General features: G+C 30.7%; 2 protein-coding genes and 1 long non-coding RNA gene across 5 annotated transcripts; 2 read left to right on the top strand and 1 right to left on the bottom strand.

Moving 5' to 3' along the window:
* Positions 1-4,781: 4,781 nt before the first annotated feature.
* Positions 4,782-8,173, top strand: LOC123917674. 3 transcript variants are annotated; one of them, XR_006812520.1, is made up of 5 exons: positions 4,782-5,174; positions 6,177-6,315; positions 7,016-7,066; positions 7,307-7,417; positions 7,644-8,173. It is a non-coding gene; the product is annotated as an uncharacterized LOC123917674 (long non-coding RNA). The 3 variants fall into 3 exon arrangements; XR_006812518.1 differs by lacking the exon at positions 4,782-5,174 and having other exon boundaries at positions 5,978-6,315; XR_006812519.1 differs by lacking the exons at positions 4,782-5,174; positions 7,016-7,066 and having other exon boundaries at positions 5,982-6,315.
* Positions 8,174-15,827: 7,654 nt separating this feature from the next.
* LOC123914850 (disease resistance protein RPV1-like) lies at positions 15,828-17,111 on the bottom strand. The gene has a single exon (XM_045966016.1). It carries the CDS (start codon positions 16,866-16,868, stop codon positions 15,828-15,830), a length of 1,041 nt encoding a protein of 346 aa, XP_045821972.1. The 5' UTR covers positions 16,869-17,111.
* Positions 17,112-21,923: 4,812 nt separating this feature from the next.
* LOC123917673 lies at positions 21,924-26,225 on the top strand. The gene is made up of 5 exons (XM_045969449.1): positions 21,924-22,587; positions 23,557-23,859; positions 23,952-24,107; positions 24,624-24,842; positions 25,128-26,225. Exons 1-5 carry the CDS (start codon positions 22,162-22,164, stop codon positions 25,464-25,466), a joined length of 1,443 nt encoding a protein of 480 aa, XP_045825405.1. The 5' UTR covers positions 21,924-22,161; the 3' UTR covers positions 25,467-26,225.
* The last annotated feature ends 764 nt before the right edge of the window (positions 26,226-26,989 follow it).

The following is a 26,989-nucleotide window of genomic DNA, read 5'->3' as shown; positions in this document are numbered from 1 at the left end:
TTTATTTTTTAAACTTTTTTTAACTTCCAAAACCAACTCTTTTTAACTTCCAAACCATCCATTTATTCCATTCATTTTATTTACACATCTTCATTCTTCCTATTTTTCTTCAAGATTATTAAAAATGATATGTCTACGTGCCCACTATTCGAAGAGGTTAGGGCGATGTTGGCAAATGATGAAAGACATATATGCACATGAAAGTTAATGCAAAGAATGGTGAAATGTTTATCATATGTATATGTATATATGTATGGCAACGACAATTGTAAATTGTGTAAACTTGATTATTAAAAAAAAATTACACAAAGTATAACCACCACACCCACATTCGGCTATTCAAAAAGATAAAGGGGAAGAGGAATTGGTTATTTTGTAATGCTGTCATATCTATGAGAGAAATCTCACAATGATAGAAGAAATGTATGACTTCCAACTCTCATCATGACTAATTGCAAGGACTTTACTATTATTTTTTTTCTCACTCTCTCATTTCTTCTCTCTGTGTCTTCTTCTATCTTTGATTTCTCCATATTTGTCTCTCATTTCATTTATTTATTTTTTGTTAATTCAATTCCTTTAAATGGCTAACAAAAGAAATATTTACTTCCACAAGGGCATAGAAAATTTCATAATTGTAGACAGAAAAGATGTATGACATTATTTCTTTTTCTTTATGATATTGTTGTTCTAATTCAATCATTTTCTTCATTAGAGTAACTTTCAAATTTAAATCTTCCACCATACTATTTCTCAACTTTCATAGTTATATATGTCTATGAGTGGTGTTTATATTTATATCGGGTATACATTGAAATGGTGGGAAGAGAAATTGAAAATTATATTAAAATATAATTAGATATTTCAATTATAATGTAATCATTTCATTCATTTTTTTACTTTTAATTATAAAGAACTCATTATATTGAACTATTCATTTGTTTTTTTCAACGTTATTTTGTTTTTCTTACAATAACTTTTCTTTCTTTTGCAAAAAATAAAAATCAGTAGTGTTCTTTTTATTCAAATTCTTTTCATTGAATTTTGATTTGAATCTTGATGTAAACCGTATTTGGGATGACCTTTTTATTTACTTTAAATGTTTTGGTGTGAACAAATTTTTTTCTCCCGAATTTAAAGTTTGAGAGTTGAGTATGTGGTATCAAACTTTGAAATTTATATTAGATTACTATTGGTTAAGTTTTCATTTTTAATTTTCATGTTGAATTGATTGACATGTGTATATTTTTTTCTTTAGTCAAACTTGACAGAACGTTAATTTCTTTTGATATTATAAAAGGAAATTTCGAGACTAATGGTGCATGAAAAACAAAGGTAATTAAAGAGAAAAGTAATAATTAACTACCATAAAAGAGATGACTCAGGAGAGACAATTGAAGGATTAGAATGGAGACGACGGGTGGAGGCAACAAAAACAAAGATATAGACAAAGAGCGAGAGTGGGAGATAAAAAAGTAGTCTTCTATAATTATGTGAAAGATGTACATGTTTTTCTTTGTATTTTTCGATTGGTTTAATGAGTTTCTTATGTTGTCTTATTGTTTGTCTTTCTTTTAGTAATACTCAATTTTTAGTTACTTTTCCAAATTCAATAATTTTTTTTTTTGATTTTTTTTGTTGAGTAAATCTAATGTTCAAAAAGTATAATATTTCTTGATTTCATAAAGTTTATCATGCATAGGAGGAATTTTTTTAAGTTGTGTACGTGAAAGTTGATTACTTGATAAAATGTTAGCCCGTTTCCTTTTAAATATTTTAACAATCCACTTTGGAATAATTTATCAAATCAATACTATAGGTTGTTGTTTTCTTTAAATATAAGTTCAATAGGAAATTGCAGTCTCAAATCACTCACAATGAAGATGGTGAAGAAAATAATGGCGTGAACAAACAAATGTTATGAGTAGCCGTGAGCATATTTTAAATTAACATGTGAATTTTTTTATAGGGTCAAACAAGTGCATTTTCTTAGTAGTATATTATTTGTAATTTTTTGCCTTTATGGCGTGTTAAATCATTCCTTTATGTCATGGTTGGATGAAAAATATAAGATTATTCATCTCTTGAATTACCTCATGATTAAAGTTGTATATAAAAATATCAAGTCCTTACATTTTAGTGATGTTTTGTTAACTCTTGATTGAATTTATGTTCAACCTTCATGTTAAGCAGCATTGTCGATGACAAAAAAAAAGGAGTAAATGTGAACGTTTATTTTTGTAGGATGCAATTTTGTATCCAAAGTTTCATTCAAGTATGAATAATGTGAATGTTTGTCTTCACAAATTAATGTATGATCATGGGATCAACAAACATATATGTGGAGCAAGTGCTTTCTATTGGAGTATTTGGGAAAAAGAATAGAATTTTTGTTTTCTTTTCTCTTTCAATTTATGCTACAATGTTTATATTTTTCAAGTGGTTTAATAGCTTCTTCTTTGGTTTCTATTGCTAACATGCTTGTTTTTTAAGTTTTTTGTGTTACTTATGGTGCTGAATTTTTTTGTCTTATTTCTACTACAATGTGTGTATTTTTCAAATGATTTTTTTCCACACATAATAGTCAAATATATACACGTTAGCAGAATAAAAAATACGGATCACACAAACGGGCACGAAACATGCCCTTATAATAGTATAATATTAATTATAATATTAATAAGGCATAATCATATGGAGATAAGAAAAAACGAAAATAATTAATATGTGATTGAATGATACATTATTGTTCATTTGTGGCTTTCAATTTGTGTGATTTTGTTTCTAATTTCAAATTCAATTGTATAAATTGATGAGTATTAATCCACAATTACTTTTTTAGGTTTACAACATGCATAAAATAAGGGGGTAATTATTTTGATCTCTTGTATTTTTAGCTATAAATAGTGCTCTTGATTCTCACACATCTCACACCAATTTTGAATCACAGTTGAGTTTTTCAAAAGTTTCTTTAAATTCTATTTTTTTTCTCTCTTTGGGTCGTTGCCATTTTGTTGATAGTGCGTTTCTGAAGTTGTTGCAAAGTTATCAATATTAAGAACAGTTTCGTTATAATTTGTAATTTGCTTCATATTATTTTTAATTGTTATTGTAGTAAGTTTGTCATTTAATTTGTTGGTTTCAGAATCATGTAAAAGATTCATAATATTCCTTATTATGCTATCTATTAAGAAGTTCGCTAGATCAGTAGTAGATAAATATTCCTTATTTTTAAGCGAAAGATAATATATTGAGGAAGATCCTAATATGAACCGAACCTAAAGATAATATTCACTATTTTGAGTACATTTAAATAATATATTGAGGACACTTAGAGGCAAGAGTAATTCTCTTATTCATTAATTCTATAAAAAAAATGTCTCTAATTTATTTCAACAGAAAAAAAAAAGAATTTTGCCGTCAATTAGGGAAAAGCATGGATTTGTTCCTTAAAATTCAATCACACAGAGTATTAGAGTATTTCAATTATTTTATTCCTTAAATCCAAACCATGAATTATATCGGACTGAGTTTCACAGGGATATCTATCCATCAAATTAACAACTCATTCTAAAAAAAAAAACTATTCCAAAAAGACGTAGGTGTTCACCATTGTAGAATCTTAAAGTTTTAATAGAAATTATGCAAGAGAAACTTGAGAACTTAATTAGAAGAAATAGACTCAAAAACAACCACCGAATAAATACCTTGTGTCCTTAGATTAAATTAAAATGTAGGAATGTTTAATTTTTTTTGGAGATATCTATATATTATATATATGTTTGAGAGTTTTTTCCTGTGAAAAGTTTTCTACATGTCATTCTCTTAATTAGCCAAAATTTATTTAATCTACGTAACATCTTCTCAAACATCATTTGCTTACGTGTCGTTCTTAAGGTTCATGTTCATAATTTTGGTTGATTTTGATCTTATCCTCTTAATCTATTGTAATTATTATTTCCCAAATCAACATTTATTTCCTACATTTTAGAATCTTAAAGTAGGTGTTCACCATTGTAGAATCTTAAAGTTTTAATAGAAATTATGCAAGAGAAACTTGAGAACTTAATTAGAAGAAATAGACTCAAAAACAACCACCGAATAAATACCTTGTGTCCTTAGATTAAATTAAAATGTAGGAATGTTTAATTTTTTTTGGAGATATCTATATATTATATATATGTTTGAGAGTTTTTTCCTGTGGAAAGTTTTCTACATGTCATTCTCTTAATTAGCCAAAATTTATTTAATCTACGTAACATCTTCTCAAACATCATTTGCTTACGTGTCGTTCTTAAGGTTCATGTTCATAATTTTGGTTGATTTTGATCTTATCCTCTTAATCTATTGTAATTATTATTTCCCAAATCAACATTTATTTCCTACATTTTACTTGACCTTTCGCTAATTTGGAAATTCAATCATTTCTCATTTATTGTTTATAAATCGTATTTAACGCACCTATTAAAAATAAATTAAAAAGGAAATAACTCAAATTCAAATCACTAGTACAAATATGACATATTACACAAGTAGTTTACATCTGACGAGCATATGTCAGATGTAAAACGCTATATGGAGTAGTCTTTTCATCTGGTTTCAATATCCACAGAAGTGAAAAATATATAAACAAGACTTTTTACATCTGATTTCAATGTACCAGAAGCATAACTTAACGCGGTGACAATCTTGTAATTATGGTGAAAATTATATAAAATATATATATATATTTGGCCATATTTAGCCACAGATGTAAAAAGTCAGGTTAAATAAAAATAAAAAAAAATTTGGAACCAATAAGTGAATGAGGTAGATAGACTAAAAAAAAACGCAATCTGAATACAAAAAAATAAAACAAAACGCAATATCTCTCTCGACCCAAATCAACTCGCGATGAACAAACCCTCAGCGCCGTCCTCTACCGCCGACAACGATTGAACCCTCAGCAACCTAAAATCAACTCACCACCACCGCCTTATCTCAGTTGTCCTCTCTCTCTCTCACTCGTCAAATCGAAGCTTCTCACTTGAACCCTAACTCCAAATCGAATCTACAAGGGAAACGAATTGAAACTTCTCTCCGCTCTCACTATTGTCCTCCTTTCTCCGGCCTCTACTCTCACGAATCGAAGCTTGTCTTTCTCTTTCACTATTGTCAAACCTTCATCGATTCAGGTACTCTTCTTTCTTTTTTATTCCTTTTTAAATATTTTTTTTTCTTTCTGTATATTCATTAATTCTGGAATACTTGTAGAACTATTTCTAGTAATGTTGCTCTTTTACGGGATTCCTTCTTCTTCTTTTTTCTGCTTGTTTCTACTGTTTCTACTTGATTCCAGATTCAGTTAATTTACAAGTATGTGGAATTCAGTCCTGTCCTTCTAACTTTTGTAATTTTCTTTTTAGTTTATTAGTTTAGTAGCAATCTATATGAACTGTAATTGATGATGAGATATAGGAATGCTAGAGTGGATGAGATGGTTGCAAATTTACACCAAGAAAAACATGAGAAGATTTCACAAAAGATAAACTAAATTGCATTTTAGGTCTCTCAAATGTTCTAAGCAGTAAAATTTTCAGTTTTAGTTGAAAATTATGTCTTTGTATTTTATTGTTCAGTTTACTCACAAATGTTTATGACTTGGCAAACGGTTTATATACATAGCATGACACTTTACTGAGTTGAGATCTCAATGGACCTATAAGTGACTTTTAGTCTATTTAAAATAGCATGAAACTTTACTGAGTTGGGATCTCAATATGAAATAACACATTTAAATAAATTAAAAACATTAGTGGATCCATGAAGATTATTTTGTTAATTAGTAAAAACATGTATGTAAATTGCTGGTCACATCACTACTTTCTACAGGTAAATTGGATGCCAGAACAACATAAGGACCTAAACTTTCGATATAAATTGATCATTTTCATTACAGGATTTCATTACATGATACACTTACAATTAAGTTACTTTGTTTAATTATGTTAAGCATATGATTCACCTATGGGTAGTAGATTCTATATTCATTACAAATTGTGAATGAAAATGAACATAAATGCTCCTGGGTTCTATGTATTTGTTCCTATTTACTCTAGTCTTTAGAACATTGATAGAATAGTAGAATATCCTATTTTCTATTCTAACAGTTATTGTTTTTGGGGGGTGGGAGTCAGAAGTTCAGCCATGGAGTGGAGTTTGTTCTTTTGTTATCATTTAATGCGGGTGCCTTAGATAACCAAGTGGAACATGCATTGGTGTCTCTAGCAACGGTGATGCTGGAATCTCCTTCCTTGATTGTACAATGTACACAAGGTATGTTTTCAGTTTGACTAACACTTATTCAGATGTTGCCTTGTTAGCCATTTTGTTACTGGATCTTTTAGCATAATCAGTTGTCATATAATTCTAGTTTATATCAGAATAATCAGTTGTCATATAATTCTACCTATTCTCTTTATCTCAGTTTTCCATTTCTTGTTTTTCTTTTGTTTTGCCTGGAATGATTGTGAAAGTTACTGTGGCCTGTGGGTAATGGTTTCCCTTTGAATGTACTCTCTTGTTACTTTAATAATTGGCCAAATTATGTATATGTTGAACTAGTAAATTAAATTAGAAAACTGGTTAGTGGTAGTGGAGATTTTTGGTTCCTTTACTGCATTTCCCTTTATGCATAGTTGCAAATATTAGTATAATCGAGTTACATGTAACACATTTTGTTGGATCTGTTACTTGAAAAAGTGAGTTTCAAACGCTGTTTATATCAGTATTTCTTCCACTCATTTTATCAAATTGTTAGTTGTAGCATATCAATATTGAAATCAAATCCTGCAAACTCAAATCTTGCAAAGTTTTCATGCGGAAGTTTTATTTTGGTTGATTCTGCATCATGGTTCATTTTCATGTGATATGGTTTTTATTGTGATACAATAATCATATAACTTTGTTCTGGAAGTCATGTATCTTTGTCGTGTCTGCTTACTTTAACATGTTTCTTGTCCTTTACCATCTTTAGATATGCACAAACTACGCCTTGTCAACACCTGACCTGAAGCCAGAATGCAGGGTACTTCGCATTTTCAGACGCAAAAATAACGACTTTTGTGGATTCACTGTAATATATTTAAGTAAAAATTAACTGATTGAGCTGATGAAAATCAATTCTTGTCCTTTCACTTTCACATATCTAGTGCTATTGAGCTGATTGATTTTGGTAGTACTGCATTTGATAGTTGATTCATTTCAATAGAGTACAATAAATTTATGCAGTTATATCTATTAAATATATTTTGTTGACAATATGCAGCATAGCAAGGGATCAGAAAATATTTCAAACGGGGTTCATAACTAAGATGGCCAAGGAGCTATTTCAAGGGAGAGCATACATGCATTGGAGAAGCTTAGTCATCTAAACTAGGTTGGTTTAGTTGTGTTTCCCTATTAGTAGTTATTGGGCTTGATCTTAATAAATAAAATTCAATATATATGATCAAGAGCATGTGTTCCAATTTTCTAGTTCAATATATATGATCAAGAGTGTTGAAATTTGTGGTATTGCAATGCTTGTGTTTGTGTTTTATGTAATGCATATGTGTGTGTGTGTTTGAACAACTTTTTGTATGTTCTCTTCTATTTTTGAGCAGGTTATCGGAAGACCTAAGGTTGAGTTAATGTTTGAGGCTCAAAAGCTACCAACAGAAGAAGAAATAATAGAAGAGTTCACATATCCGTTGCTTAACTAAAAGTAATAGGTAACTTATTGCAAGAGTGATTGTTTATACTTCCAGTTACCATGACATTGTTCCTCTTTGTATATGTTCCTTAGTCGACTCTAAATAGTTTTAAATGAATTTTCATTTGGAATTTGTATGTTGCAGTCGAATTGGCTTCTAGTGGGTTTGTTTCTAATTTTGTATGCTTGTAGTAAATGTCTAAGGTTTGTAGAAGGAATAATTGTTTCTAAGTGAGTAAGATTTATACAAGATTTTATTTTTTTAGATTATTCCCTTGAAATTCTTTTATTAATGTGTTGATGGATTTATTTGGTCTTGATTGTTGGTGAACTTTAAGCTTGGTTATAGAAGGAAAACTTAATTAATGAACACATATGTTTTAAATGACTAATGTTATACAAGGATGCCTCGTATAATGGGTTCAGCTTCCAAAAAAAAAACGCAGGATTTAAAAAAAAAAATGAAGATTTCAAAAAAAAAAAAAAGGATTTTTTTTTTTAAAAAAAAGTGAAGATTTCACATCTGTGGAAAGTTTAGGAAGATGTGAAAAGATGTACATTTTACATCTGGCGTAAGTCAGATGTAAAAAGCATAAACTTACTACATCTTGTACATCTACATCTGACCGGGTTCAGATGTAAAATGGGGTTTTGGCCAGATGTAAAAAGTGTTTTCTGTACTAGTGAATATACATGGTGATTTATACCAAACAAAATATTACTACCTGGGGGTTTTTGATAAAAAAAAATAACCTACATGAAAGTATTAAGCAAAGAATATCTTTTTTTGTATATTCGAACATTTCACCGTGTTTATCTGTATATTCGTTCATTATATTTTTCGTATAGCAAAATAATTGTAAAATGTGCTAAAAGAAATTGAATTTATCAAAATAATAAATACATCTTGATTTACATAAAACATAAAATGTACAATAATATATTAAAAAAAATAAAAATAAAGTATGTTGACCTTCATCTACAAAATAATATAGAATTTAATTATTTAATTTTTTTTTATGATGTTATAACATGTGAGTTGGGAACGGGGAGTCGAGTATCACTATCACTCTCTATTCCGTCATTTCTCTCTTAAATATTCAAAATTCGTATCATTTGTCATATATCATATTTAAATAAATTATTACATTAAATATAACTTTTGGTTCAAAACATAACTTTTGAATTAAGGGCAAAATTGGATTTTTGAGGGACTAGAGAGCAACCTAGAAGGCCTAAAGAGTAAAATTCAACGATGGTTTAATTGATATAGTGAAGAAGTGGGTTTTAGGAAGTTATTTATTTATCTTTTTACGATAACATAAATTGAAACAAGAGTTTTGTTTATAAGCAAATTTTATTAATGGGAGTATAAGGGATATTCAAACTCTTATATTCAGGGATATCCATACTCAATACTATCATAGCAGAAACATCTATTCACTTTTGATGAAAGGGTTTGCAGAAGACCTATCAAATCATGTGCTTGAAAATCGAACAAAACTCAACGAAATAGACTCCTACTGATACAATTATAACAGGTACAACCAGATAATTCCATCACTAACACTCTAAACTCCTTACAAAGTAAGCAAAATGCCAAGGCACCCCGCTGTGTAATAAAGGCACATCACTGTGTAATAAAGTCACCCATTGCTACCTGCATGTCTGCGAAAATAAATACACCAGTCTACCACATCACCAATGAACTTATGAGGAAATAAATGGTAAAATGAATTTTTTTTTTTTACAATAGTAGTGGTTTTTTTTAGTAGTGATTGGGTTGGTATTTGGAAATGGCTACAATGCATCAATTTTTGGAATGAACCGGATATCCTTTCCGCCCAATTATAAAGATTAATATCTTGAATCGGGTAGAACCGTGAAACTTGACAAAATTCTTTCTCAAAAGAATTTAACTTTGCTACATTTTTCGAATTAGATTCAAATTCAAGACCTCTTATTAAATCGGAGGGGATCATTTACCCTCTTAAATAACTCAGACCTATCTTGAACAATATAAAACTTTTTTCTTTAAATTGGAAGAGAGATTTCTCTTGGTTTGTTTATTGTTTTGAAATTAAGAGAGAGATAGAGAGGAAGTTGAGAGTAGGAGAGAAATAAGAATTTTTCTCAACCCCACCGCCCGTGTTTCTTTTCTACCTCTATTTTTCCATTTTTGGCCTTGGTTAAAAATTTCGGAATGCATTTTCCAAATTATTTTTGCCTTGGAAAAAAATTTAGGAACATATTTTCTGAATTTTTTCCGAATTTGAACTAAAAAAACTTCGGAAAGCGCGTTCCGAAGTTTTCTTTTTTTTGGACTAACGTTCCGAAGTTTTTAACCAAGTGCAAAAATGGAAAAATGAGGGGTAGAAAAGAAACAAGAGGGTGAGAAGAGAAAAATTCAAGAAATAATTGAAGGATTGGATCCAAGCCCAATTAAATGACATCTTTTTTGCATTTTTTTTGTTTAGACTTGGAGCAAGTAAAAATAAAAGGGTCATGTTAACTTGTGCCCTAAGGGCACATGTTAAACTATCTAAAAATAGAAATATAGCATTTAATGATATAAAGAATTTAATGTTTAGATAATTGAATACATCACAAGTTCAATAAATGTTTTCCACATTTATCTTCTTAACATGTGCCCTTAAGGGCACAAGTTAACATTCTCCAAAATAAAATGGTTACGTGTTTCAACCTCCTCAAAGCATTGGTAAAATACAAAACTCAGTTGGGTCAGGAGGGGGGGAGCATGAGAGATCATCTATATTAAGCTAAGGTTTTATATGGTTTGAAGGAAAGAAAGTGGAAAAAAAAGAAAGTTATGAAAACCGATAGATAAATTTGGACTAGAGTTAGTCCAAGTTCATCCGTCGGTTTCCGTAATTTTCTTTCCTTCCACTTTCTTTCCACAAAACCAAACACACCCTAAGAGTTGAACATCATATCTTTACTCAAAATTTTAAGGCATTAGGTTTATAAGTTATTTCAACCAATTTTGTGTTTCAATATAATTACTACTTATTAAGTATTCAATGTCAACTTTTCTAAATAATATGCGACTTAACTCATCTCACACTTGTCACAAGTCACAACGATTCCTCCTAAAAGGAGAGAACAAAATATTGTTGATGAATGTCTCTAATAAGGCCTCTTTGTCATAGCTCAACTCTCATAGGTAATCTCCCATAAAACAATCTCTATTCAAACACATGCCCTTTTGAGGAAATAGAACTAGGACAATTTTTTTAAAGGGTTTTGCTATAATAAGTATCCTCGAGACTTTTTTTTAAGCATTTCATTTTTTCTTTAAAAAATATTCAAAATCTTAAAGAATGTCTCGTGGGCACTCGTTAGCATTTTTCATTTTCAAAATTACACTTGTTTTTTTTTACTATATAAATCACACTTGTTAATTAATTCAACATTAATTTGAGATTCGATTTGACAATTAAATTGTTGTCGTTGAGCTTTGTTCAATAACTAAATGAGCTAAACTTAACATACATATTAGTCTTTATAAATCCTTAATTCTTTATTTGAGTGACTTAAACCTTAGATAGCCCTCATTTGAGAAAGAAGAAGATATTGAATCAGACTGTCGTCTTACAAGTTTTAAAAGAAAAAGTTATTATATATACCCATAATTTTTTTACTAATAATATTTGAATTTTTAAAGAAAGATCATGTACATTTGTTTAAATATTATGATTTTTTTTATATAGGAGTATACCGTAGTTTTGTTATTGGCATTATATTGAATGATTGTGTTCATATAATAAATTGACTTGTCTTGGATATCTCAGATACTTCTATTGGGAAGATGTGTTATGCAACAAGGCAAATTTTCTGTAATAATACAATTATTCTATTTGGAAGGCTGCAATAAAAAATTCCAATTTGTGTGAAATTAAACTTCGTTTACCACAGTGGCATCTAACAACTTGTTCATCGGAAGAATACAACATTGTACAATTCGTAACGGTACAATTGTGGAACTTTTCAAAAGCCAAAAATAATTAAAATAGATTTTTTTACAATTAATTAAATAGTTAATTAGTATATAAATTAAACACATGGTCCCTTCTATCTTATTAACATATGCAGTATAATGGTTGCTGGGATTCTCTCATTTTTAAAGTAACTAATTTGTAGTAGTATTTTAAGGAGGTCAGCTTATACTATTGAGAGTTCCACCTTTGATGTGTTTGTAAAAGAGAGGTATTTTCATATTGCATCTTATTTAATCTAAGATTCTCTATGACATACTTTTCTATGGAAGCTTTAATAATATGTTATTGTGGAATAGGTTGTGTCCAAACTAATGTGATATCTCAAAGTTCTTAGGTTTAGTCTAGTGGTGAGGGATTTGAGTAGTACGTTATAGGTCCTGAGTTCGATCTCAGCTCATTGTAAAACAAAAAAAAAAGTGATATCTCAAAGTCTCATGTTCGATTCCATCTGGTGCCAATTTCGGTGAAAATACTCTGGTTTTAAATGGGCCCTTCACAAATGGGTGGTGTGATTGGTCCCCGAGGGCCGGATACCGAGTTTTAAAAATAAAAAAAATTCAATATGAACATAAATTTACGAGAGGTGATAATTTCCACATTCTAAATTGATTTTACAAGGATTGAGTTAATCTAACTCATATTGAAACAGAATTCAAAAGCATGCATATGAGAAAACAGCCAGTGGTAAAAACAAAACAACAGTGAGAAGCAGTTGAAATGGGAAGTGTAATTAAGCAAGCACCTGTGTTTTCGATACACGTTCCCATTCAGCCCCCCTTGGTGTGTAGTGTGTACTATATTTGTCCAGTTCTTACTTGCTCCAACCTCCAGCTATTTATGTCATACTTAAGCCTTGTTGGGTTTGGTTTCTTTGAAAATGTGATAACCAATCAATCACAACGGACACCACGAGTAGCCCAAGAGAATCTCCGTCCTATTGCTATTGAGATACGGAGTACATACATTGAATTGGATTGGGCACATTCAGCACCCATAACTGCACATGCAGTCAGTTAGATCAAAATTGTTCGATTAAGTGTTGATATTTAAAGTGTAAGTTGACTTCTACTGTTCTACACTATATAGAAAAGTGGATGTGGAACATTTTTTAAGTGAGAGAAGCCATGAACCTAATGTCTTAAAATTTTGAGTTAAGAGGTGGTGTCAAACTCACTTATGTAGTTGTTCATGGCTCAATGTGGCCATAATTAGGAACAAAACCCATGTATAAGTAGATGTAATCTCGATAGCTGCATATAACCTACAATGTTCCTATGAAGTATAACGCAGTTATGCATAAAAAAAAGTGAAAGGGAGTACAATATGTTCGCTTGTAGTAGTATTTTATTTCACCTTGATTTAATTACTTTAACTATAACTAGCTGGACACCCGTGCGTCCGCACGGGAGTCGCGGCGTTGCCGCTCCTCACTTGGTAACATGAAATAATAATTTATTGGAAAGTAATTCAAAAGATAAAAAATAAATAAAAAATCAGAAAGGATATAATATTTAGTAAAAAAAATAGAAAAAGAACAATAGTAAAACCATCACAAAAAAATCTCAGATATCCGTATTAGTATAATATAAATTTTGTTCAAAAAAAAAATATAAATATAGATAATGGAGAAATCATGAAAAAAAAATAGGCTACCTTATTAATATATTAGTAAAAACATTGTCTTGTAAAAATAACCAAAAACTTATGTCTGTGTATTCAATATATGAGTATAAATATAGTCCCGTAAAAATTATTAGAAAATAGGCAACCTTATTAATATGTTAGTGAAAATATAGGTTTCACAAAAATCATTAAAATAATTAGGTCACCGTATTAAATATGAGTATAACCCGTAAAATTGTAAAAAAAAAAAAAAAATAGACAACATAAAAAATAAGTTTCCATGTTAATATATGAGTATAAATATAGGTTCTGCATATATTATAAAAGAACGTGCAAGCTTATTAAAATGAGTAAAAAACATAGTTCCCACAAAAATTACACAAAACATTAGGTCATTGTATTAACATATGAGTATAAATATAGATCTCACAAAAAATAGTAAAAAACTGGAAACTTTATTAATAAGAGTAAAAACATATAGCCTTGCAGAAATCACACAAAAGATTAGATTCTTGTGTTAATATATGAGTATAAATATATGTCATGTAGAAATTATGAAAGAATTGACAACCTTATTAATATATTAATAAAAAACATAGGTCCCGTAAAAATTAACAAAATAATTAGGTTCCTGTATTAATATATGATCTACTATAACCCGTAAAATTAAAAAAAAAAAAGTTAAACAATTTTATTAAAATATGATTAAAAATATAAATCTTGTAGAAATTAAAAACAAAAAAGGTTCTGGTATTAATATATGAGTATAAATATATGTGCTCCATAAATTATTAAAGAACAGGAAACCTTATTAATAAGAAGGAAAACATAGATCCCTCAGAATTCACACAAAAGATGATGTCCCCGTATTAATATATGAGTATAACTCGTAAAATTAATAAAAATATATACAACTTTATTAATATATGAGTAAAAATATAAGGCCCGTAGATATAACCAAAAAAATTATGTTCCCGAATTAATATGAATATAACCTGTAAATTATTAAAAACAAATAGACAACATGATATATTAGTAAAACACAAGTTCCGTGAGACTAAATATAAATTATGAATAATGTATTGGTCAATCTATTTCAAAAGAATGACCAATGTATTGATGACAAGTGGATTTTTTGTTCCGGTAAAATAAAAGGGTAATTTATTTCTCAAAAAATTAATTAGTCCTTATATCAACAACAAAATATCTTCCAAAAAAAAAAACTTCTATATAAATGTCATTTATTTTTTAACTTTGTATTTAATTCTTTTTCTTTTAAACTAAAAGTATCATCCGCACAACCCTGCAGAGACCAATCCCCTCGAGATGACTGAGAATTCTTATTGTTTTAGTCTCAACATTTTTTCGGGAGTTTTTCAATTTTTCTCCCACCATATTCTGATATTAAATTAATTAAATGTAGGACAAAACTTAGAAACAGTTCCATTTTTCTCCCACCATATTCTCATATTAAATATACACTGTCCACCAATTAAAATGCGACACCTGAATTAATTTATTCGTCATTAATAATTTATTAAACTCCGTCAGTTCACCATTATATAAAAATCTAAAAGTGAAACTGGGTTTTTAATTTCCACCGTTGTTATCAACATTGATTGTATCATTGAAAGTGACCAACAAACTGAAATCGTTTGAGTCCTCCCATTGATGAATATATATATATATATATATATATATATATATATATATATATATATATATATATATATATATATATATATATATATATATATATATATATCTGTGTGTGTGTGTGTGCGTGTGTGTGCGTGCGTGCGTGCGTGTGTGTGTGTGTGTGTGTGTGTGTGAAAAATAAACAGATGAATTGAAGAAAAGAGCAGTGGTGATCTTCATCGCTTTACTCTTCTCTTCCACTTGCTCGACGAAATTCGAATTGACAATGTGAAAAGAAAAAAAAAGTGTAATCTACCTATATTAACAAAAACGTGGCAGATGGTCGATGCCCAGTTAATAAATATGTATAGGATATATCGATGCCCAGTTAATAAATATGTATAGGATATATCGATGCCCAGTTAATAATTGATTTTTATTTACTAAAAAATTGAATTTGTATAAAGTGAGGTATTTGAATTTGGGTTACATACAAAAAATTTGATTTTTAGATAAAAAGAAAAAAATTGTGGAAGAAGTAACAAATAAAGTCGAGTTTTGTGGTTACAATTGGTCATTTAACTCATATTGATTATATGTTGGTTCCAAAAATATAACAAATTAATTCATATGGCTTAGTGGTAAATTTAATAAGAAGTGTAACTAAAAGGTTAAGGGTTCGAATCGTACTGAGAAATTTTTTTAGCATTTTTCTACTAACTTTTTTTGATAAAGACAAAAAATAACCCTGAATTGATTATGTGTCAAAAAATGAAAAAGGGGCAAATTGAGAATTTCATTAGTATCTTCTTTTCTTATATAGTAGATAGTAGATGTAATATCACATCACCAAATTGATGAATCTTTATGAGAGATTTATCAACCAACACTCCAACATCATGTTTCATGCAATGATCGTAATTAGCACGAATTTGTCCCAAATGAAACCCTTTAAAGAAACATGCAATATCTAGAAAGAGATTTTTCTGTTCTTCATCCAAACCATCAAAGCTAACTTTTAGTATATTTTGGATATCATCAAGAGGAATCCTTTTGTATTTATCTAATGTAGATTCCCATTCTGCTATAGGCGTTCCTACCAAATTGGAACCTATGACATTTATAGCTAATGGAAGGCCAGAAGCATAACTAATTGCACGGTTGACAATATCATCATTAATTGAATCAACTTTCTTAGTTTTAAAAGCCACCTGCTTAAACAGTTCAAGAGATTCACCACGATTTAAGCCTTCTACTTCATATATTCTTTCAATCCCATGACATGTTAACAAACTTTTGTCTCGAGTGGTAATGATGACTCTGCTGTTACGACCAAACCAATCAAATCCTCCGGCCAAAAATTTTAGCTGCTTCAACTCATCAACGTCATCGAGAATCAATAAGACCTTCTTTCGACGTAGCCGTTCTTTAATGATTCCAATTCCTTCATTGACACCTCCTATCTTCACTTTCAATCTGATTGTTTTGTAAAGGAGTTGCTCTTGGAGATGTTCCAAACCATGTTTCGCTGAATTTTCTCTCACATTGTGCAGGAAACACAAACACTCAAATTGATCAGCAATAAAATTATAAACTGCTCGAGCAAGTGTTGATTTACCAATTCCTCCTGTTCCATGAATCCCAATCATGCAAACTTCATCATTACAAGCCTCATTCAGAAGTGAGTTCACGTTACTTACTCGAGACTTGAGTCCAACAGGGTAATCAACAACATGTAAAGGAGTTCGCTTCATCTTATTGGAAACAGCTTGAACTATATCTCCAATAAGCGTGTGTTCATATTCATTCATGTCTGATCTGAAAGGTATGAGTATATGCATCACAATCAATTCCATGTATTGGTAATAATAAAAAATATTGCAATTCCAAAATTGTTTCAAGATACATATCTTTATAGCACCAATTGTTAAACTTGGCAAATTAAGTTATGCCTTTAATAAATGTGTAGAATATGCATTTAAAAATCTAAAATTATAACTTGGAATCAACCTTTGGTTAAAAAGTTTCAAATAAATGGATCTAAATATAAAATTTCATAAAAGTCTAAAATGATTTGATACTTTATAGGAATGAATGAAGAGGGGTACCCAATATTGAAATGGTAGCAAGCAATGTTAGCAGCTTGGTTAAGAGCTATCTTCCATCGACACAACCGCTCCATGTTTTTCTCGTTATTTTGGAACTTCTTTTCGTGCTCGGCAAGTGCTTTACCACAACTGCCTTTCTGATGCCGCACATCAGAAGGATCCACACTGTAGAAAGACCAACAAACTGAAATCGTTTGAGTCCTCCCATTGATGAATATATATATATATATATATATATATATATATATATATATATATATATATATATATATATATATATATATATATATCTGTGTGTGTGTGTGCGTGCATGCGTGCGTGCGTGTGTGTGTGTGTGTGTGTGTGTGTGTGTGTGAAAAATAAACGGATGAATTGAAGAAAAGAGTAGTGGTGATCTCCATCGCTTTACTCTTCTCTTCCACTTGCTCGACGAAATTCGAATTGACAATGTGAATTTTATTAAAATTGAAATTAGTGATATGGAATAAATTAATCCACGTGTTATGTTTCAATTGGTCACAGTAAAAACCATTTCTATGGTTGTACAAAAAAAAAACAGTTTCTATTAAACTGTTTATAAGTTTTGTTCTTAAATATATTTAGTTGAATTAAAAATTAACTTAATTGAATATTGGCTTGAAGTCCATAAATGAAGTTGATATTAAAAAAATATATAAAAAAATTCTAAAAAATATCTGTAGACAAATATAAAATAAACGGACAAATATAACATTAATATTTTATTCTTTTTTAGGTAATTAGTATTGCTGACTTATTGATAAAAACTTTTCATACAAAACTTTTCAGAAAATAAAAAAACAGAAACATAAAATAAAAGGACAACTATTTTTGTTTTAAGTAAAAAATTTTAAAAAAATATGTGTAGACAAATATAGCATTAATATTTTATTTTTTTAGGTAATTTAAAAAATGGATTTGTAGATAAAAAGAAAAAAATGTGGGAGAAGAGGTAATTTAGATTTAATTTGGGTTACATACAAAAAATTGGATTTGTAGGTGAAAAGAAAAAAAAAAAGTGTAATCTACCTATATTAACAAAAACGTGGCAGATGGTCGATGCCCAGTTAATAAATATGTATAGGATATATCGATGCCCAGTTAATAATTGATTTTTATTTACTAAAAAATTGAATTTGTATAAAGTGAGGTATTTGAATTTGGGTTACGTACAAAAAATTTGATTTTTAGATAAAAAGAAAAAAATCGTGGAAGAAGTAACAAATAAAGTCGAGTTTTGTGGTTACAATTGGTCATTTAACTCATATTGATTATATGTTGGTTCCAAAAATATAACAAATTAATTCATATGGCTTAGTGGTAAATTTAATAAAAAGTGTAACTAAAAGGTTAAGGGTTCGAATCGTACTGAGAAATTTTTTTAGCATTTTTCTACTAACTTTTTTTAATAAAGACAAAAAATAACCCTGAATTGATTATGTGTCAAAAAATGAAAAAGGGGCAAATTGGGAATTTCATTAGTATCTTCTTTTCTTATATAGTAGATACTCTTCATTTTTAAAATACTTCATTCGTCCCAATTTGATTGACACAGTTGACTGTTTCACGCATGTCAGTGCATAACTTTGACGATTAATATTTAAATTGTATAATAGTAAAAATTATAAAAATTTGATATTTTGAAAATACTCATCGAGACGAATCAAATAACATCTTATATGCTAATATTTATTTTTGTTTATTAGTAGAAAAATAAAGTCAAAGCAGCATGCGTAAATATTGCACAATAGTCAACTGTGTCAATTAAATTGGGACGGAGGAAATATCAATTTGCATATATATAAACTCAACGAGGGAATGGATAAGTAGTGATTATAGGAGTTTCAAACAGAAATTAAATGTTGATGATATTAAAAGAGAAGACTATGGTGGCAGTGGCAGTGGCAGCAGTAGTAGTAATGCCAAAATAAAGAATCCAAATGCTTGGCCTTAAACGGCACGGACCATTTATATTTATCATTCTTCCACTGATTAATGAGTAACTGACAATATGCGTGAAACAGTATGACAAATATATCTTGTTATGTGTGTGTATTACTCCCCTTTAAACTTGAGTTCACAAAGTCCACTCAAATTTTTTTATGTAATTCTCTAGTTTCTAAATAAAAAAAGTTTTAAGTTGAAAAATAAATAAAATTTGACTAAAGATTGAATTTGAATTCTCAGAACGATTCATCAATTCATCATTTGGTGATTACTAACTAGTGTTATAGAATGTTATGTTGTTTAAGAAATGAAAATAAATAATTTTTGCATAGAAAAAATGTGTATGTATTACTTTCATAATGGTTTTAAGATTTTTTTTTTTAGAATATGGTTTATTCGAAAATTTGAGTGTTACATGTATCATTTTGTTTAAATTCGCATGTAGCTAGAGTTTTCTTATAGGCAAATTTAAATTTGGGGGAAGATGTCAATTTTTTTTTCACGATATAGTTAAAACAAAAATAAAATGTTAAAAAGCCACTAGTTTTTTTTTTTTTTTTTTAAAAAAAACTAAAAGGCACTAGGTTTGATCCATTTGTGAGGGGTTTGAATAATATATAGGTATGAAGTCCTATGCTTGATCATCATTGACAACATTTGTAAACTAAAAAAAAAATTAAAATAATTAAAGATTTTAGACCCCAAAGAGAGTAGTTTAAAATATATATTTCAAAGATAACAGTAGAAGTGAACAATAATATAGTACATAGTAGATAACATGTCTCTCCATCCATAAACAATTGAGTTCGACTTTTAAAGTTAACCTAACTCCATATAAAAAGTGGATATTCCACCGTCGGATTGATGATTATTATTCTTATAATGAATTATTTCAAAGCGTTAGTTAACTCATAAAAATGAATTTGGATCACCTCTTTACTTTCCTCGACATTTCTCTGTTGGTGTAAGCCCTAAAGGCCAATTATTTATAATTGCATGATACTTGTATTGGATAATTTACTTATTAAATAAAGGCTTTTCTTTATTATGTTTATGTGTTAAATAATAATAGAGTCCCTAGAATAGTAAGTTCATTGAATGGAACGTTAAGTGTGACTTAATCGTGAGAATCCATTACACATGAGAACACTATTCTTAAAACATCCGTAGTCGAGCTTTGCTGTGAATTGGGATAACATCAAAACATAGAGACTATTATGTTGGTAGACTGATGATCACATCTCACGGATCATAGATAAAGAGTTATCAAGTCTTCACATAGATATAAATATTAAGAGTAATATTTATATCAGATTGATCCACCATGAGAATACTACATAGTATGTTATGAAATGTCATAAGATATTCTCATAGTGATAAGTGGTGTATTCCACCCTTCGACCTGAAACCACTATGTTCTCTAGATGTAGGAGTGTAGTACTTTGTCGCCATTCAAAGTCATCCGTAACAGGATGACTATAAAGTTGGTTGATTGGTATTCCACGAATCATGCTAAGGGACATGAGTGACCTAGATGGAATTTACCCCTCCTACATAACAGGAGATATGTCTATGGGCCCAATATTGAACTTAACAAGGGTGACGTACTATGCCTTGTGTTCAATATAGACATAAGGGTAAAAGGGTAATTATACACATGAGTTTTATCACGAAAGGTTTGTCAGATCACGTGACATTCTTGTGACTTGGGTAGCAGTGATGTGTTGCTAGATACCGCTCACTGTTTATAATATTAAGAATAATATTATTGCCAACGTTATAAGAACCTACAGGGTCACACACATAAGGACAGTCGATATGGAAGAAATAAGTAAGACTTATTTTGAGGGTGCGATTAGTGAAAAACGGTTTTGGGCTTAAGAAGACCAAACACTGTTTGGCCCAACTGACCACACAAGAAACTCTATAAATAAGAAGCTTGTGTAGTTCAGTGAGTGCTTGCTTTTTTACAATTCGTTTTTCAGAGAAACCTTAAAGCTCTGAAACCCTAACCGCACTTCCTAAGCCTTCATCTTGTAGCAGCTAGCACTGAAAGTTGAAGACCTGTTCGTGTGGACTAGCTAGAGGTGCTGCCGTCGTGTGGTGCTTGTGATCAACGAATAGAAGCAAAGAGTTTGCTGTTTCAGTTCATCAAAAGGTATAACGTTTAACCCTGATCATGACCATTCGCAAGGATCCATTGAAGGAAAAATTTAAAATTCCGCTGCGTTTTTACACTCTGTTATAATACGATTTTCCTTCATTCTCTCCTTCCTCTTTATATCTCTCTCCCTTGAAGTGTTTATTCATAGTTATATTTTTAAATAAATGAAATGGTTATCCCAAAAAAAATGAAATGGAAAATTATTAAAAACTAACAATTTTGAACATCAATCCTAACATTCTACTTAATAATTTGATATTTATACCAATCGAACTAGAATTTATGGACGAGTCCTGCGAGCTTAGCTCAGGTGGTAGAACATTGCAGTACATATGTAGGGGGTTGGAGTTCGAACTCTGATTATCCCACTTATCTAGTACATTATGAATGAAATTTTTATCCACTAAACAACTTAAAAAAAAATTATGGATGGGTCAAATACTTTAATTACAATGAGCTAAGAGGGTAAGCAAAATTTAAACCGAGGTTGAATCAATTAAAGTGAAAATAATAAAGTGAATTGATGATTTCACAAATGATGATGTTAATGAAATTCAAAACATAATTTATGGTTAATTAATGAAATGCAAGGAAGGGAATGAAGGACATTTTGGGGAAGAAAATAAATCAAACAAAAACAGATAAGTCTTTTTCAAATTCCCATGAAAGAAAGCAGTCCCCGACGTTGGGAAATAAATAACAGGCACGCAAAAAAGCACCAAACACACACATAACATAGTAACCTTGTTACTGTTATTGTCATTAACAAAACAACAACATTTCAAAAATCTCTGTTCTTCCTCTTCACGAGGTTTTGCACGCTTATTAGCTCCTCCTCTTTACTACATACACCCCCCTCCTCTTATATATTCCCTGTTTTCAATTCATTTCATTATTACATTACAAGTGAAAATGTCCATAACAGCATCATCAAGAAAACCCAAATGGCACCACCATCCACCACCTCCACCAACACCAAGAATCCTTAACTTTCCTCGTCGTCCTCGTCGGAGACTCCCTTCCTCCTCCGTCCCCCGGAGAGACAACAACATGTTGGGGAGTTTGTTTGATAGAGAGAAACAAGCACCTCCTGAAGTTTCTATCAATGTTCCAATAAGGTTGTTGGATCGTTGTGAGGAGAGAAGGGATAGGGTTGTTAATGAGAGTAGTGGTGGTGGTGATAGGTTGGAAGAAGAGAAGTGGAAGTTTCAAGCGGAAATGTTGAGAGCAGAGTGTAATTTGTTGAGGATGGAGAAGGAGATTGCTGTTAAGAAGTTGGAAAGGACTCGTTCTAAGATGGAACGGACTCTAAGATCTGCTGTTCATACTCTTGTTTCTGTTAGTTTCACTTTCCTCTTTCTTTTGCAAATTTTTTTTTTGTTTTTTTCATTTGGCTTTTGTCTTTTAGCTTTAAAAATTGCATTTTTAGATGTGTTTCTAAATTTATCTTTTGTTTGGATAATAACTTAATTAAGTACTTATATAGAATAAACACATACTATCATATAAGTGTAATCAAATATTTCTATAATAAAACCGTTGTTTTCATATAAGCGGATTTCATAAGCTAGAGCTTATGAATATAGGCCTATTTGGATAAACAACTTATTTGCAGCTTATAGCATATGCGCTTATGAATATGGGCCTACTTACATAAGCTATTTTTATAGCAAAAGATAAAATAAAAATAAATTGTTTTTATGTATGCTATGAGTTGGTTTCGTAAGCTATAACGGAGAACTTATAAATATTAGCTGAAAAAAATTGTGAAAATTGTCATAAGTTGTTTCATAAGTTCTCCCAAATAGTCTCACAAAACTTATACAAGTAGATGAGCCAAAATAGACAATCAAAACTGGCCCAAACGTTTTATAAACCGTTTACATAAGCTCCCTCGAATGACGGTCTCACAAGTGTTTATATGAGTAGATAAACTCAAATAAACCAATCCAAACATTCTCTTACTTAGACTTTGTTTGTCTAGCCTATGATTGGTATCACGTTGAATATATCAAAATCACGGTGATTCACCCTGATTTTGAAGAAGCTACATAGTGTAGCTTTTGGAAAATCACGGTGGATCATTGTGATTCTGGCATACCCACCGTGATCTTATGGTACAATTTTTAAGGTTAGTTGTCCCAAAATTTTGAAACTAAGGTAGTTATTGTCATAGCTATTTTCAGTGATTTCAGTTGCCTTTTATTCTTGTAAGACTAAAATTATGTCATTGTCGTTTATAATATGTTTTTAACAAGATGGTTTGGTTTGCATGATTTGATCTTTAACTTAGAAAGTGGAATGCAGGGGAGAATAAAGATTTGTGAAGGAAAGAACATCGACCGGGCTTTGGATGAAGAAATTCATGACTTAACAGAGAAACTTAAGAAGTTGCAAAAGAGATCAACGGTCAAGGATTTTGAGAGAAGGAGGAGAACTAGCAGAAATTTCGACAAACAAGTTTCCGTTCTGCAGAAACGACTCGAGAAGATTGGAGGACCATCAGATGAGATATATCCGAGGGAGTTTGAAGAGATGGAAAATGTTAGCTTCTCAGTTAAAAAAAATAGCAGATTTGATGATAGTGTTGTTGCAAGTGGAAAATTGAATGTAAGCGTAAAAGTCATCATCCTGTTTCGCCTTATGTGCTTAGCTTCTCAATCCATCTTTTAAGTTTTCATTTTTTATTGAACTTTTTACAGGTAGAGATTCTGAGAAGAAAAATGGAGGGATTGTCAAAGGGAATATTATTAGAGAGAATGGAGGAAGAGTACAATTCACTTTTGTCTACTGCTAGTAGTTCTCTTGCAAGTTCTGGTTCAACTTCCAAGAGAGTTGAATTTCAAGCACCTCATCAGGTAAATTCTTTATTTCTTTGCTCTTCACTAGTTGATCGTAGTATTGTCAATAATTAGTCTTTTTTATCATATATTCTTTGTTGGCTACAGTTAAGCTACACCTAGTCCAATTTTATCGACTTTTTTCTTTACATGCAAACAGGCAACAAGTTGTGCCGCTAACCCTTTATCTGACTTTAAAAATCCCACCATTAATAAGAAAATATAGACACGAACTGATTTGACTTTGGTAGAGAACTTATTTTGGAGATTAATTTTGATGTATGTATAGTGTAAAAAATTTAGACTGTCAAGTGTCAATGTCATGACCCAATATACGATTAAAATCAAACATTTTTAATGATCTGATGATTATGATTGATTGATAGTGTAAATACCGTTAGTTCATATCATTTAAATTGTATTCTTAAACATAATAAAATTGCAGAATTCATGTGAAAACACAACCTTCTTGGTTAACTAAATTAAAAGAATGAATTGAATTCTTATCAAAATCTGTATTGACAAATCATGTAGGAAAAATTGTCAAGTGAAGGGAACTTGTGTTCAGGACATTGCAAGACAATTGTAAGAAGAATTGTGGAGCAAGTTAGAGTTGAGACAGAGCAATGGTCCCAAATGCAGAAGATGTTAGGCCAGGTGAGGGAAGAGATGGAAGAACTACAAGCTTCACGAGATTTCTGGGAAGACCGCGCCTTGCATTCCGATTCTCAAATCCAATCTCTACACAATTCTGTAAGACCGCACCGTTTCATTTCTGGTGTTTCATGTTTTCATTTTCACCTATGAAGCACAAACACTCATCAGATTAGGCGTGTCCGGTGTCCGACACCACACCAACACTTATGATTACACTGAATTATGTCATTTTTAAAAATTATTATCGATGTCGACGCGTCAGTATCCGTGTCGTGTCCGGTGTCTATGTCCGTGCTTCATAGATTTTCACTGATAAAATGTTGGAACCGTTTACTTTTGGTGTTTCCTATTTGCGTTAACATTGTGTTTTCTTTCACACAGGCACAAGAGTGGAAACAAAGAGCTCTTTCGTCCGAAAGTAAGAAAGATGAACTTGAAGCGAAACTTTCCATTGTTTATGGTGATCTCGAAAAGTTGAGGAATGAACAAAATGCAGTTAAGGGGACGAAATGTTCATCGAATGCATTGGACACGCAGAACGAGTTCGAGAAGCATATAGTAGTTTTCAGCTCAAAGGAAAATAGCAGTAATGTTGCAGACAACAGAAAATGTAGCGAGGTATTAAGGAATGGAGAAAGAAAAACACATGCTGCTAATGCCAGAGGTGGATTACTAGTTCCAAAGCGACCACCATTTCGAGATATTAGGAACAACTCATAGTTGTTGACGAGGGAAAATGGCAAAACAGTTTTTCCCTTTGCATTGCCATCTTTCTTCAAATGACGATAAAACTTATCACTTGAAAGCATGATGATCCGTTGTTCTAACATTAAAATTCCTAACATAGTTAGGCGAAGGAAGCGCGCAATGATTTCGGTGTTTCATGTTTTAAAATCGGTGGTTTGGGATCTGTCATGTAATATGTATTATGCTTAGAGAAATAAGGCCAGCATCCATTAAAAACTATAGTTTACCCAAGTGCCAGATTCATCCAAAGGAAGATGAATGTGTGATTTAGGGTGTGTTCGGAAAAATAACTTATTTACAGTTTATTGAAAAAGTCTTACTCGCTCTGATGCTTAATATACTACCCCTAGGTTAACTACCTTTAGCTTTCGATAAGACAGTTCAAGCATAAGAGAAAAAAGAATCGGAGGGAGGGAGTATCATATAGTCGATTCTTATTGGTAATTTTTTTTTTTTACACAATATTTTTTTTTCTTCTTTACAATCTAAGAATCAGAGGGAGTATCATGTAGTCGGTTCTTTTTTTTTTGTTTCTTTACAATCTAAGATCTTTGTTTATGGGTCCTCTCACATATAAACCATTCAACATTCACTGTTTCATCCGATGTGAGACTCACCTCACACTTGAAATACCAATCTCCCCCTCAAGTGTGAGTCCATCCATTACTTTATTATGGGTATGCTTCCCCTCGAACGAAAGTTTTTTCATCCACTTATACCGCCGTTGTGTGCCAACCATCGGCTCTGATACCACTATTGGGTCTTGAGGGGGTCTGAGGATCACCACATCGGGTCTTGAACAACTTCACAAGTGAGTTGGACACCACACTTTAACCCAAAATCTTAAGGCGTTAGGTTTATGGGTCTTTTCACTTATAAACTATTCAACATTCAGTGTTTCATCCGACGTGGGACTCACCTCACACTTGAAATACCAACACATATCTTATGAATAAATCGTTTATATATTTTTCTGTCCTCCGTATCTAAGATCTAATGTTGAAATAGCACAGTTCTTTGGTTTAACTTTCAGGTAGAAAATGACATTTGAACTCATGCTTTAGGACAAGTGAATACAGTAAGTGAGATAATGGTTTAAGGTTTTAAAATTCTCTGGGTAGTACGAAAGTACATCATTAATAGTGCAGACACAATCATTATTATAATTTAATTAATTGTGAGGATGGCTTTATAACATGGATCACAAAAATTATGAAAAGTACATTTAGAAGACACGATCGTATATCCAGAAGTTTTGTTTGAATATTAAAAATGATATCTAATAAAAAATGTAAAAAAAATAAAATTATTCTCTATTTGAATTGTAAATAATAAAAAAAACACAAAAAATAATTATCATTGTGTAACATCAAAAAAGAATATCAATGATTAAAATGACTAGAACTATAATCATGCAAAAAAGAAGATATTGCAAGACCTTAATTTTGTTAGATGGTTGCACTTCACGCATCTGGATTCCATGGTGGTTGTACATG

Source organism: Trifolium pratense, linkage group LG3, assembly GCF_020283565.1.
Source record: "Trifolium pratense cultivar HEN17-A07 linkage group LG3, ARS_RC_1.1, whole genome shotgun sequence".
Taxonomy (NCBI): domain Eukaryota; kingdom Viridiplantae; phylum Streptophyta; class Magnoliopsida; order Fabales; family Fabaceae; genus Trifolium; species Trifolium pratense.
This window is presented reverse-complemented; position numbering and strand designations above follow the sequence as displayed.